This window comes from Sapajus apella, unplaced genomic scaffold (assembly GCF_009761245.1).
Source record: "Sapajus apella isolate SASKATOON/1434 unplaced genomic scaffold, GSC_monkey_1.0 scaffold50, whole genome shotgun sequence".
In the NCBI taxonomy this organism is placed as follows: domain Eukaryota; kingdom Metazoa; phylum Chordata; class Mammalia; order Primates; family Cebidae; genus Sapajus; species Sapajus apella.
Genome location: NW_022436990.1, coordinates 5,790,241 through 5,803,312, shown reverse-complemented (window position 1 = coordinate 5,803,312; position 13,072 = coordinate 5,790,241). Strand labels below are relative to the sequence as shown.

The window sequence follows — 13,072 nt, the reverse complement described above, 5'->3', positions numbered from 1 at the left end:
CAAAAAAAAAAAAAAAAAAAAAAAAAAAAGATTAAATTTTAAACCAAATCATAATTTATATTTTAAAATAGCTTTAAAATACTTGCACATAACACAACTCGTGGTAACTTTCTCCAGCTACATTTAAAAGTATTTCCAAGATAAATTATAACATTATTTCTTAACCGTTTGTTTTTCCCCCACAGCATAACTCTGTAAATTAACGTGAGCCCATTATACCAAGGTGTTTAGGTGTATTAACATATGCATTTAATTTTAATATGCTTATTTAAGGCACGAATATCCCCAAGCAAGCACAGTATGCAATAAGAAGTCCTGTGGAGTCCTGATGTAAGTACTTTGATGAGGAAAGCAGGATTTATTTAAGATCTGAGCGAGCTTGAAGAAGGACGCTACAATTGATAAAACTAAGACTGAACTGGATCATTTTCAAGTAAAATAGCCAGCAAGGCAAAAAGATTACCTCAAAGTCGCTCTCCTTAGAGTTGTCCTACCTGCTTTACAGGCCAGGAACAGAGAATGCCGGGAACCCGAGAGAGGCCGGCGCCGGCGCCGGCGCCGACGCCGCGGCAACTTAACTTGGAGCACTGGGTACTCGCAGTCAGCTCCCGGCCTCCTTTGCTCTCGCGCCTCCACAGGCTCAAGCACTGCTGTGGGAACGCGGAATTTTGAGGGAGAGGGCAAAACTTCAGTAGGAAGACCTATCTGGGAAACTTTTTCAGGACAAACGGTAGGGAAAGCGGCTAGACTCCGGCGGGGCAGGGCGGGGTGGCCTTACCTGCAGAACCACCGGCCACGATCTGCCGAGAAGCCTCGCGCACTAAGCCTACTTCAGGTTTCGCGGACATCTTCGCGGACAGGAGGACGAGGTAGTGGACTGAGATGCGTGGGCGAACTCGCCGCCTGCACAACCAGCTGATCCACGGAGCCCGCGCTGGGCTGGTCCTCTGGCGGGTTGGCTCCCTGTGGGGCAGCGATCCGGCGACTGCCGGAAGGCGAGGGTCCGAGGCGCAGATTCGTCGCGCGATCTCCGGCGAGTCGGAACCTCTCCGAAGCGCTCTTGCAGAGGTGCCCTCGGCTCGGAAAAGGTCCCTGTAAAGAAGACTCGCGGATGGGGTTGGGTTGGCTCACCATTGGCGCCCACGTCCTTCTCTATCAGGAGCCTCCGGCAGAGTTTGTCAACTGGGCGCGTTGCCTCTGATAACTCAAGTGAAGTGACCTAGGCCTGGAGCGCTATGTGCAAGGCTGGGACGACACTTACACCTCCTGGCAAGCCAGAGCACAGTGAGATTCGAAAGAAAGGACAAGTGAATAAATTTCTCAGTTGTCCTGTAATTGTGGTCTGTAGCAACCACGTCGAAGCAAGTCTAATTTACACTTACCTTTCAATAGAGGTAAGTAAGGTAGTACTTTACTAAAAATAGTTTTGATTGAAGGTAAAATGATACCTCATCACCCTGAGCTTTATTTACCTAAGGACCGAAAGAAGAAAAAGCCTGGTTACAAATAGTTTTTTCTGTACCCAAGTCAGTGGTTCTTAACAGTGGTTTTAGTACCTATAGCAGCAGCATAATTTGTGAATTTGTTAGGAAGTCAAATTCATGGGTCCCGCCCCGACCTAAACTGAATCAGAATCTCTGGCAATAGGGCCCAGAAACAAGTTCTCTGTTGGTTGTCATGAACGTTAAAGGTTGTGAACCACTGACCTAAACAATTGAGGAACATTAAATAACTTAGTATATTCTCTCTATTAAAGGCTTGATTATTCATACTAGCTGCTTAGGATAGTTAGCAAAACAAAACTACTAATTTATACTTTTTAAAGAAACTACAAGTTGCCTATGCTATGCAGGAAAGATAAAAGATTGTGAAATTTTCCAAAAATAGCTGCCACACCCCTAACAGACAGGAGATGATAAGAGTAAAAGGGAGAACTGGGAGGCTTTGGAAGCCCTATTGTAATATTTCTTAAAACACATTATTTAATGCTAAATATATTTAGTGTGGGCCATATAAAAATTGCCATTTTGAGGGGTCAAGAACTGGTGAATATCAGCAATTTAGTATGGTTCAATTTATATGATTTCTAATCAAATGTACAAAGTACAATAATTTGGTTTCATACTTTATTTTCATTTCTTAGGCTGGGTCATTAAAAGTTAGTCCGTAATATCTGGCAGAATTATTTAAATGGTTTGAGGAATTGGGGAGACTTATTGCTTATGTGATCAGGTATAAAAAATAAAGTTTTTCATTTCATTAAATATTTGAATAAAACTGCTAAGTTTGAAAATATTTACCAAGAAATAGTTTTCAGAAATTTTGCTAACTTGATAGAATAAAGGCTTTTGAGCAATATCTTTCAGACTTTTACTAATTAAATATGGGATCTTGAGTGCAATATAGAATCACTTATTTAACAAATATTGAGAACCTACTATATACTAGACATAGAATTTCAGAGCTGATAGAAAATATTTCCCTCATTTTCCAAAGCAGAAAGTGAGTTTTCCAAGATCACACCAGGAATAATACTATAGCTGGGATTCCATCCCAGGATTCCTTCTTTTGATAGCAGTGGATTGTAGATTTAAATATTAACCACAGGCTAAACAAACTATATTCTGTCACACAAATAAATCCCTTTACCAAGCTGGCCCACCCATACCAGCTGCTGTGAGTGTTGATGGCTATAAACTCATAATTTCTTTTCTAGAGAAACATCCTGTATTAGTCCATTTTCACACTGCTGATAAAGGCATACCCAAGACTGGGTAATTTATAAAGTAAAAGAGGTTTATTGGACTTATAGTTCCATGAGGCTGGGAGGCCTCATAATCATCGCTGAAGGTGAAAGGCATGTCTCACATGGAGACAGACAAGAGAAGAACATGAAAGCCAAGCAAAAGGGGTTTCCCCTATAAAACCATCAGATCTTATTCTTGGGTGGCTAAGGTTAGACTATAACTGAGATCGTATCTTTGCTCATCTCTGCAATAAGTGAATGAGACTTGTTCACTACCATAAGAACGGTGGAAGTAGGGGAACCACCCCCATGATTCAGTTATCTCCCACTGGGCCCCTTCCACAACATGAGGGAATTATAGGAGCTACAATTCAAGATGAGATTTGGGTGGAGACACAGCCAAACCATAACATGTCCTCAGCCCAAGAGAAGCTTGGGAAGTTACACACATCACTACCTTACCTGGGAGGTTACATATGTCACCATTTCCCACTTCTCCATGCTGGAGGCAACGTCATAGCGGATGACTGACTGAAATAAAAAGGGGAACAAAATGCTGACCTCTTTGTCTTAAGGTGGGACCAATACAGTAGTCATCCCTTAACCACTGGGAATACATTTCAAGACCACCAGTAGATGCCTGAAACAGCAAATGGCACATTTTTTTTCCTATACATATGTATCTGTGATAAGGTGTAATTTTTAAATTGGGCACAGTCAGACTGGGCGCGGTGGCTCACACTTGTAATCTCAGCACTTTGGGAGGCTGAGGCAGGTGGATCACCTGAAGTCAGGAATTTGGGACAAGTCTGGCCAACATTATGAAACCCTGTCTCTACTAAAAATATGAAATAAGCAGAGCATGGTGACACATGCCATCCCAGCTACTCAGAAGGCTGAGACAGGAGAATCGCTTGAACCCAGGAGGTGGAGATTGCATTGAGCCAGGATTGTTGCCTTCCAGCCTGGGCAACAAGAGTGAAACTCCGTCTCAAAAAAAGAAAATAAAAAATTGGGCACAGTAAGAGATTAACAAAAATAATAAAAATAAAGCAATTACAACAATACAGTATAATAAAAGTTATGTAAATGTCTCTTTCTCATAACATTGTACTGTACTCAACTTTCTTCTTGTGATGATGTATAATAATGAAATGCCTACATGATAAGATGAAGTGAGGTGCATGACATAGCCATTGCAACATAGCATTAGGCTAGTACTGACCTTCTGACCATACCTAAATGCTTCTTGGTGATCCTGGATCATCAGGCAGTGATGATATGCTTGGTTGTCAGGAGCAATGTAGATGACTCACAGGTTGGGTAGTATATACAGCATGGATAATGCTGGACAAAGGCACGATTCACATCCCAGGCAGGACAAAATGGGATGGCCCAATATTTCATCATGCACTCTGAATGACACAATTTAAAACTCGTGAATTGTTTATTTCTGTGATTTTCCATTTAATAATTTTGGACCATGATTGACTGCAGGTAACTGAAACTGTTAAACTACAAATAAAGGGAGACTACTGTACTGTGTTGCAACTCATGCTCCAAGGCTGCCTTTGGACCTGGCTAAGGTTAGACTAGAGCTAAGATCATATCTTCGCTTACTTTTCCATGAAATTTGTCCATTTCCTGTAAGTTATCAAGTTTATTGGCATAAAATTTTAATAATATCCCTCTTTTAATATCTGTAGAAGTTGTAGTGATGTCACTTCTTTAATTTCTGATATTGGTAGTCTTCTGTCTTTTTTTTTTCTTTTTTTAATTAACCTTCATTTATTTGGGTATGTCTCCTTTATTTCTTGATCGCTTAATTTTATTGGTGTTATCAGACAACCAGGTTTTAATTTCATTCATTTTTCTGTATTGCTTTTCTGTTTTCTGTTACACTGATTTCTGTTCTTATTATTCCCACTCTGTCATTTACGCTATTTTGTTTTGTTCTTAGTTTCTTGAGGTGGTAGCTAAGGTTATTGAGGTCGTTCTTTTCTAATATTGGTGTTTAGCACTATAAATTTCTTCTAAGTACTGCTTTATAGGCATCCTACAAATTTTGATTTTTTTCATTAATCTAAATTATAGGATTTATTTATTTATTTATTTAGAGGCAGAGTTTCACTCTCGTTACCCAGGCTGGAGTACAATGGCGTGATCTTGGCCCACTGCAACCTCTGCCTGCCAGGTTCAAGCGATGCTCCTGCCTCAGCCTTCTGAGTAGCTGGGATTACAGGCACCCACCACCACATCTGGCTAATTTTTGTTTTTTTTTTAGTGGAGAGGGGGTTTCACCACGTTGACCAGGATGGTCTAGATGTCCTGACCTCAGGCGATCCACCCGCTTCAGCTATGGGACTGACTTGAAAATTTAAAAAATAGTTTTAACCATCATATCTATGTTCATTAATTTCATGTATAGCCCAGTCCAGAACACTTCCTTTCATGTGACTGCTGCAAAGCTACTCTAATGACGTTTCCCTAGCACTTTAAACTCATTCTATCAAAAATTGAACTTACTTATTCACCAATTTCTTTAATATCATCAATGCTTTCCTCTTTCTCAACTAGTTACTAGATTTGCAAACTAGTTCCTACTTCTTCAAGCCACCCTCTTTCATCTATCCTGCTTTACCTCATACATTTTATTATTTATTTATTTACTTATTTTTTGAGACAGGGTGGAGTGCAGTGGCACAATCTCGGCTCACTGCAACCTCTGCCTCCCAGGTTCAAGTAATTCTCATGCCTTGGCTTCCTGAGTAGCTGAGATTACAGATGTGTCCCACCATGCCTGGCTCATTTTTGTATTTTTAGTAGAGATGGGGGCATCCCACTATGTTGGATAGGGTGGTCTTGAACTCCTGGCCTCAAGTGATCCACCTGCTTCAGCCTCCCAAAGTGCTGAGGTTACAGGCATAAGCCACAGAGCCCAACTCTTTTATCATTTTCAATTAGATTAACTAGTCTTGCAAACTTGATAATTTTGATTCTGAAATATATGTCAAAATTGATGAATGAAAGTGTAAATCTGATCTCATCACTCTTGTTTAACTTTCAATTTTTATTGACTATAGAATCAAGACGAAGGTAATTAATTGAAAGATCATTTATATTCCCTGGCATGGTGACTCATGCATGTAATTCCAGCACTTTGGGAGGCCAAAGTGGGAGAATTGCTTGAGGCTAGGACTTTGATACCAGCCTGTGCAACGTAGTGAGTCCCCAGCTCTATTTTTAAAAAAGACCTTACATAATCCCTCCAACTTCATTTCCCATCACTTTCCATGTTAAATTTTGTACTATGATACTAAATTGCTTATAGCTCCTTACAGTGTCTTGCCTCCATATTGATTCCTTTATAAGGAATTCTGTTTTCTCTGCACCTCCACTCTCACCTCTTCACTTCCCTAAGTCTTATTCATACTACAGGAAGCATTATCCCCTTCGGATTTTCCTGACTGTGTCTGCCTCATCCCCTAAACTCCCCTCTCCCAGAGCCATTTCTCAGTTTCCACAGTGTTATGGTTAATTCTGTCAACTTGGCTGGGCCATGGTGCACAGATATTTGGTGAAACATTATCCTGGATGCTTCTGTGAAGGTGTTTTTGTTTTTGATGAGATTACCATTTAAATCAGCAGACTGAATAAAACATTACATTCCATAATGTGGGTTCATCTGCAATTCTTTTCTGAGGCTTACTAGCTTCTTCCCTCAGATTTTGGACTCACTAAAAGTCCATAATTGCATGAGCCATTTCCTTACAGTAAATCACTCCCCCTCTCTCTATGTATACACACATATCCTGTTCGTTCTGTTTCTCTGGAGAACCCTGATTAATACACAGAGTATTCTCAGCTACTTGTGTGCCTAATTGTTATTCATTATTTTGTTTTCAGAACCAATCAGTGTGTGACACATTGTGGGAGCCTGATATTTATAGACTCGATAATATTAATAATCTGACATTCTTTTGTTACCTGTAATAAAAGAGTAGTTCATTTCCTTCTCCTCATCTTCGTCCATATTTCTGCAAAAGTCCAGCTTATATGAGGAATGAGGACATAGACATTATCTTTTTTTTTTTTTTTTTTTTTTTTTTTGAGACGGAGTTTCGCTCTTGTTACCCGCTGGAGTGCAATGGCGCGATCTCGGCTCACTGCAACCTCCGCCTCCTGGGTTCAGGCAATTCTCCTGCCTCAGCCTCCTGAGTAGCTGGGATTACAGGCACGCGCCACCATGCCCAGCTAATTTTTTGTAGTTTTAGTAGAGACGGGGTTTCACCATGTTGACCAGGATGGTCCTGATCTCTTGACCTCGTGATCCACCCGCCTCGGCCTCCCAAAGTGCTGGGATTACAGGCGTGAGCCACCGCGCCCGGCCAGACATTATCTTTGACAATCATTTTGCAAAGAGAAAAAAAGCTCTAATTTATCTCTTTCATTTCTTTAGACAGGCAACTGTTAGAAGGATAGAGAATGAAGAAATGGATATATAGTTATGGTGGTGGTGGAGGAGAGTAGGGGAAAACTTTCCTGTTGTCATATGAAAAGTTTTAGGGAAAGAGCATTAATGAGTTACTTCAGGTACATTACGAAAAAGAATAGGGAGAAATTTTTGTTTGTTTGTTTTTGAGACAGAGTCTTGCTCAGTTTCCCAGGCTGGAGTGCATTGGCTCTATCTCAGCTCACTGCAACCTCTGCCTCCCAGGTTCAAGCGATTCTCCTGCCTCGCCCTCCCAAGTAGCTGGGACTACAGGCATGTTCCACCAAGCCCAGCTAATTTTCTTTTCTTTTTTTTTTTTTTTTTTTTGTATTTTCAGTAGAGACAGGGTTTCACCATGTTAGCCAAGATGGTCTTGATCTCCTGACCACGTGATCCACCTGCCTTGGCCTCCCAAAGTGCTGGGATTACAGGCATGAGCCAACACCGTGCCCAGCCAAGAATAGAGAGAATTAGTCCTAATGTTTGAACTCATTGCATAAAACAGAGAGAGGGGGAAAATCAGCTTACTGAAAGGAAACATGAGGTTTCTCTTTATCCTGGAGACTGTAAGTACGGAGATAATGGGCTTTAAAAAAAGAGGGAAATGAACTTTACTCAATGAAAAATATTATAATTTTCTCTATTCTACTAATTCATTACATGGTTTGAATGTTCTCAGTGTGGTAATCATTGTACTGCTTTATTTCTTATTTCCTAGCCGGGAAAAGCAACTTTTTCCTTTGTTTTATACATAATTTGATTTGGCCCTAATCTTTCACACAAGCCATATACTTCCTGATTGGAGTATTTACTCTGACAAACTGTACAATCTCTGTTTTTGCTTCATAGATTTTTATGGTATTTTATGTTCACAAATATGATTCAAATCGTGACTGAAGTAAAGTAAAAAAAAGCATTTCAAAGCTGAATCTGTAACAAACTTCTTCAGAGCACTGTCTGTTCATTTTAGCATACATAACCAAAATTTTGTGACTATTATAACCTCTGTTGTTCCAAGTAATTTACGTCCAAGTTTTCCATTTTGTTAGTTTTCACAGGGTCATGCTCTGTCCCCTAGGCTGGAGTGCCATGACACCAGCCATTGCAGCTCATTGCAGTCTCCACCTCTGGGGTTCAAGCGATTTTCCCAACTCAGCCTCCCTAGTAGCTTGGGACTACGGGTATGCACCATCATGCCCAGCTAATTTGTTTGATTTTTAATAAAGCCAAGATCTCACTATGTTGTCCAGGCTGGTCTCAAACTCCTGGGCTCAAGCCTCGGTCTTATGGGACTACAGGCGTGAGCCGCGGCACCTGGCCTTTTTTAGTTTTTTAAACTCTCTTTTGTACACTTACTAAAGGATAAGTTCCGTTCATTAACTTAAACACCAATTTAGGAACCCGTCAGTACTTCATATTATGCCTACTCTCTGGGGTGTATTAAAAAATATTGTTAATTATTCAGCACTTAGAAGAGTACCTGCCGCATAGTATGTGCTCACTAAGTATTTGGTGTCTGAAGAAATTATGAGTAACAGGAGTTGAAGTGACATTTATAAAAGCAATTCTGAACTATGGAACAAACTTTGGAATTTGTTAAATTCTGGAAGGTTCAACATTTTTTCTTAGAGGATTCACATATCGTATATAAGAATCCAGATCTCCTTCCAACACTTCAGTCAAAAAAAAAAAAAGTCACCAGCTCCAAGGTTTTAGTATGAAACGTTCTTTGGCCAGGACCTAGGTAGTACTATCGCTCACTCGACCGGAGCTCGATCCCTTGCCCTTTCACTTGACTGCTGCTTCGAAACACGCCCCTCCCACCTCTCATCCCAAACCACACACAAAGAAGGAAACCACAATTTCGCCAGGTCCTAAGAAAACTCCACGAGCCCAAGTGTGAAGCCACAAGACGCCGTTTTCAGTTTTTCGTTCTCCCTCTTCTCATCTGATTAGGTTTTGTCCAGACAACGTTTTGCTCTTTCGGAAGAGAAAGCAGGTTTTGCTCTCCTCGTCTCAGATCTGGACAACAATAAGCGACCCGTTAGGGCAGCCACCGCGGCGTTTTAAGTCCGCCTACTTTCTATCCAAACTCTTCCCTGCCCTTCCCAGGCTCTCTTTCGCCTGGAGGACCCACCTCGCGGCCAGGCGGCGAGGCATGCGCATGCCCCGTGCGCGCCGTCTGCGCCGTCTCTGGCGGCGCGCCGCCGCACCGTAAGCCCTCGCGCGCCGCCGGCAACCGGCTCTCACTCTCCCTACGGTTCCGGGCCCCGCCCCGCCTCCCTGCCCGGTCATTTGTGGGTGGGCCTCGGGCCGGGAGGCTCCGAGCCTGCGGCCATTGGCTGTCGTGGTGGCTGCGCACTGGGCCTGAGAAACTCTGGGCGAGCTCGCCGAGTCGACTCCTCAAGCGACGCCGGGCGCGTCTCAGGTAAACGGTGGGGCAGGGCGGTTTGGGCGACGGAGAGTGATAGTGGTGGGCATAGATCAGCCTGGAGTTTTCAGCCGCAGACTTTTTCTTGGAGAAGGAAATGGGGCAGCGCAGAGTCTGTACTCAGTGAATGCTGACCCCGCGCAGCCGGGAGTGAGGAGGGGCCCCCTAGGGTCAGTGTGGTGGGGTCCTCAGGTGGCAGACAACTCTTTCTGGGTATGATTTCGGTTTTGTCTCCAGTTTCCTAATACTGGAGCTGAGCATTCATTCAAGGGTGTATGTTTTTTGTTTTTGTTTTTTGTTTCTTTTTTTCCCCTTAAGTCGCGGTCAGAAGCTTCCAGTCCTCGCTCGACTCTGTGTCCTTGAGAGAGTCACTTAATCGTTTTTATATTTCAGTTTTCACACTTGGAAGTGTGAGCGAAGAATGAGGTGCTTCTTTAGGCGCGCTGAGCCACGCTGTAAAAAGATACTGTTAGTTTTTTGGTTTTTTTTTTTTTTTTTTGGTTCACAGTGTCCCTGGGCCCAGTGCAACGTTTGGGAAGCATTTTAAGCTCGATGGATGGAGGTAACTGAAGGGTACAAGACAGCGCATTGTTAGTCAAGGATGGTAGAAAGATACAACTTTCCACAAGCACAGACATTTGGAAAAGCTTCTTTGAGCATTTTATGTAGGTTAAATCAGTAGTAGTAGACAGAGATAAGCCAAAACAAAGGGCCAAACAAAACTACACTTCAAGGAGGTGTTTATTTTTTTTTTTTCCCCAGATAATTTGAATATGCTATTACAAATAATTGGCTTTTCAAAGTTTTTCCTTGTGATCTGTTACGGAATTAATCTAAAATGATTACATAATCATTCTATGCAATCATATGCCAATAAAATTAATTAAAACAAAGCTGACTTTTTAATATAAGGTAATAGGAATCAAGACATGTCATTGATGGGAGGTAATGATGGCAGTCAGCAAAATGAATGGGAGATATATACAATTTTCCTTCAAAGGCCTAGAGTTTATAGCAATATTTTTGTTGCATTAATATTTAAAGTATAAAGACATATAGATAAAAGCATGAATCATAAGTGTACAGCTCAGTGAATTTTCACAAAGTATATATATTCACATATCCAGTATCTAGATCAGGAAAGAGCATCATTGCATCCCAAAAACCCCACTTCATAGTTCCAAAGGTAATCATTATCTGGACTTCTAACATTATCAATGAATTTCATCTATTATTTACTTTACATAAACGGAGTAATATGGTATTTAGTCCTTAGTGTCTGATTTTTACTCAATATTATGTTTATGAGATTTATTCAAGTTATGTTTCAGTTTATTCTCATGCCGTATGTATAGTATTCCACCTAGTTTTGGCTATTACCAATAGGGCTGCTATGAAGGTTTTTATAAATGTTTTGATGAAATTATGTATACATTTTTATTGCGTATATGCCTACTAGTAAAATTACTGTGTTACAGGATATGCAGATGTGTGTTTGTGGTATACACTACCAAAAAGTTTTTCACATTATGTCAATTTACACTTTAGTGGCAGGCTGAAAATTCTGTTTTTTCCAAATACTTCAACATTTCACATTGTCTTTTTCATTTTAGCCATTCTAGTAGGCATATGGTGACATAACATTGGGGTTTTCCCCTAAATTCCCTAATGATTAATGGTATTGAACATGTATTCATGTGCTTACTGGCATTTGGATATCCTCTATTTCTGTAAGGGACCAGACAATAAACGTAGGCAGCCCTTGCTTTGTAGAGTTTCAGTTAACCAAGTAATGTGTGAAGCTTGGACTACCTGTATTTTAGGTTTTACATGCTGTACAGTCTCTGTTCCATATTCTTTTCTCTTTTTTTCCTCTTTTCTTTTTACCTCAACCCTTTAAAAATGTAAAAACCATTCTTAGCAAATGGGTTATACAAAAACAGTTGTTAAAAGATAACTTTAGGCACATTAAAATTTTAGAGTTTATATGAGCATTCAGCAATTTCATAAATTGGGTATCACCAGACCACAAGTGGTTCAAGACTCCACCAAGAGGGTATGAGGGGAAAACTTTTATAAGGTGTTTATGGAAATAGACAAAGCAAATATTTGATTGGTTACAGTGGAATGTCTCTAGTTAGAAGTTGGTTGGTGGTTTCTGACTGATTCAACTCAAGTTAGTTTTACTGTTTACATTGAGTTGGGTTTTGGTTTGTTTACATAGGAACCCAAAGTGCTGGAGCTGTCTCAACCTAATGGCTTTCCAGTTGGATTTTTTTTTTTTTTTTTTTTTTTAACACAGTCCACTGGCTGGATTTGTGTTGTTGGCCATAGTGTACTAACCCTTGCCCTTGCTCTATTGAAAAATATTTGTTCAATCTTTTGCCAATTGATTGGATGTGAAATCAGTAACTGAGATGGGCTATGTTGGAGAAATATAGATCCATGGTACTATTGTTGTATTGGACCGAGCGTAGAAAGTTAGCACCAGGCTGGGCGCGGTGGTTCACGCCTGTAATCCCAGCACTTTGGGAGGCCGAGGCGGGTGGATCACGAGGTCAAGAGATCGAGACCATCCTGGTCAACATGGTGAAACCCCGTCTCTACTAAAAATACAAAAAATTAGCTGGGCATGGTGGCACGTGCCTGTAATCCCAGCTACTCGGGAGGCTGAGGCAGGAGAATTGCCTGAACCCAGGAGGCGGAGGTTGCGGTGAGCCGAGATTGTGCCACTGCACTCCAGCCTGGGTAACAAGAGCGAAACTCCATCTAAAAAAAAAAAAAAAAAAAAGAAAGTTAGTACCAAGACAAAAGTATGCCAGTTTGCAGGGTCATTTATTATGCCGGCGACCACAGAGGACTCACGTCTCTCCAACCTGCGGCGTCAAAAGGAGGGTGCCAAGACTTTTTATACCCGAAAAACCACCTTGGGAGTGGGGGTGAGGAGCGGGGATGGGGATGAAAAGGTTTTGGACATTCCAAGGGCTAGGGGATTCTGTGATTCACCTCCTGGGCGGAGACGAGGGCGGGGGTCTCCGGACATTCCAAGGTCCAGGGGATTCTGTAATTCACCTCCTGGGTGGAGACGAGGGCGGGGGTCTCCGGACATTCCAAGGACCAGGGGACTTTTGTCATTCTGTTTGTTACTTCAGTGGTTTACAGAAGTCAAGATAAGCATTTGTTTACACACAGATCTTAGTTATCCTGGGCTGCTTATTTTAGTTATTACTAAATAACTAAAGCAAAGGCTAGCAATTCTGGCACAATATCACACTATATCTATCTATCTGTCTATACATCTCTCTCTCTATCTAACTATATATATATATATATATATATATTTTTTTTTTTTTTTTTAAAGACAGGGTTTACCTCTGTCACCCAGACTGGAGTGCAGTGGGGT

The 13,072-nt window shown here is 41.3% G+C and overlaps 2 protein-coding genes across 8 annotated transcripts in view; one reads left to right on the top strand and one right to left on the bottom strand.

Annotated features, from left to right (window-relative positions):
* SLC25A21 (solute carrier family 25 member 21) overlaps nt 1-1,126 on the bottom strand; it is a 503,455-nt gene extending 502,329 nt beyond the window's left edge. Inside the window, exon 1 of one of the 2 annotated variants that reach the window (XM_032242677.1) lies at nt 779-1,126. In XM_032242677.1, the coding sequence (XP_032098568.1) occupies nt 779-848 (70 nt within the window). In that variant the 5' untranslated portion in view covers nt 849-1,126. Of the gene's footprint in view, nt 1-463; nt 536-778 lie in introns of those variants that run through there. The other variant, XM_032242681.1, reaches the window with a different exon arrangement.
* Nucleotides 1,127-1,227: 101 nt separating this feature from the next.
* The window catches only part of MIPOL1 (mirror-image polydactyly 1), a 370,191-nt gene continuing 358,346 nt past the window's right edge, over nt 1,228-13,072 (top strand). For 3 of the 6 annotated variants that reach the window (XM_032242673.1, XM_032242672.1, XM_032242675.1), the window contains exon 1: nt 9,448-9,666. The gene's annotated coding sequence lies outside the window, so the exon portion shown is untranslated. Of the gene's footprint in view, nt 1,395-9,446; nt 9,667-13,072 lie in introns of those variants that run through there. The other 3 variants (XM_032242671.1, XM_032242674.1, XM_032242670.1) reach the window with 3 other exon arrangements.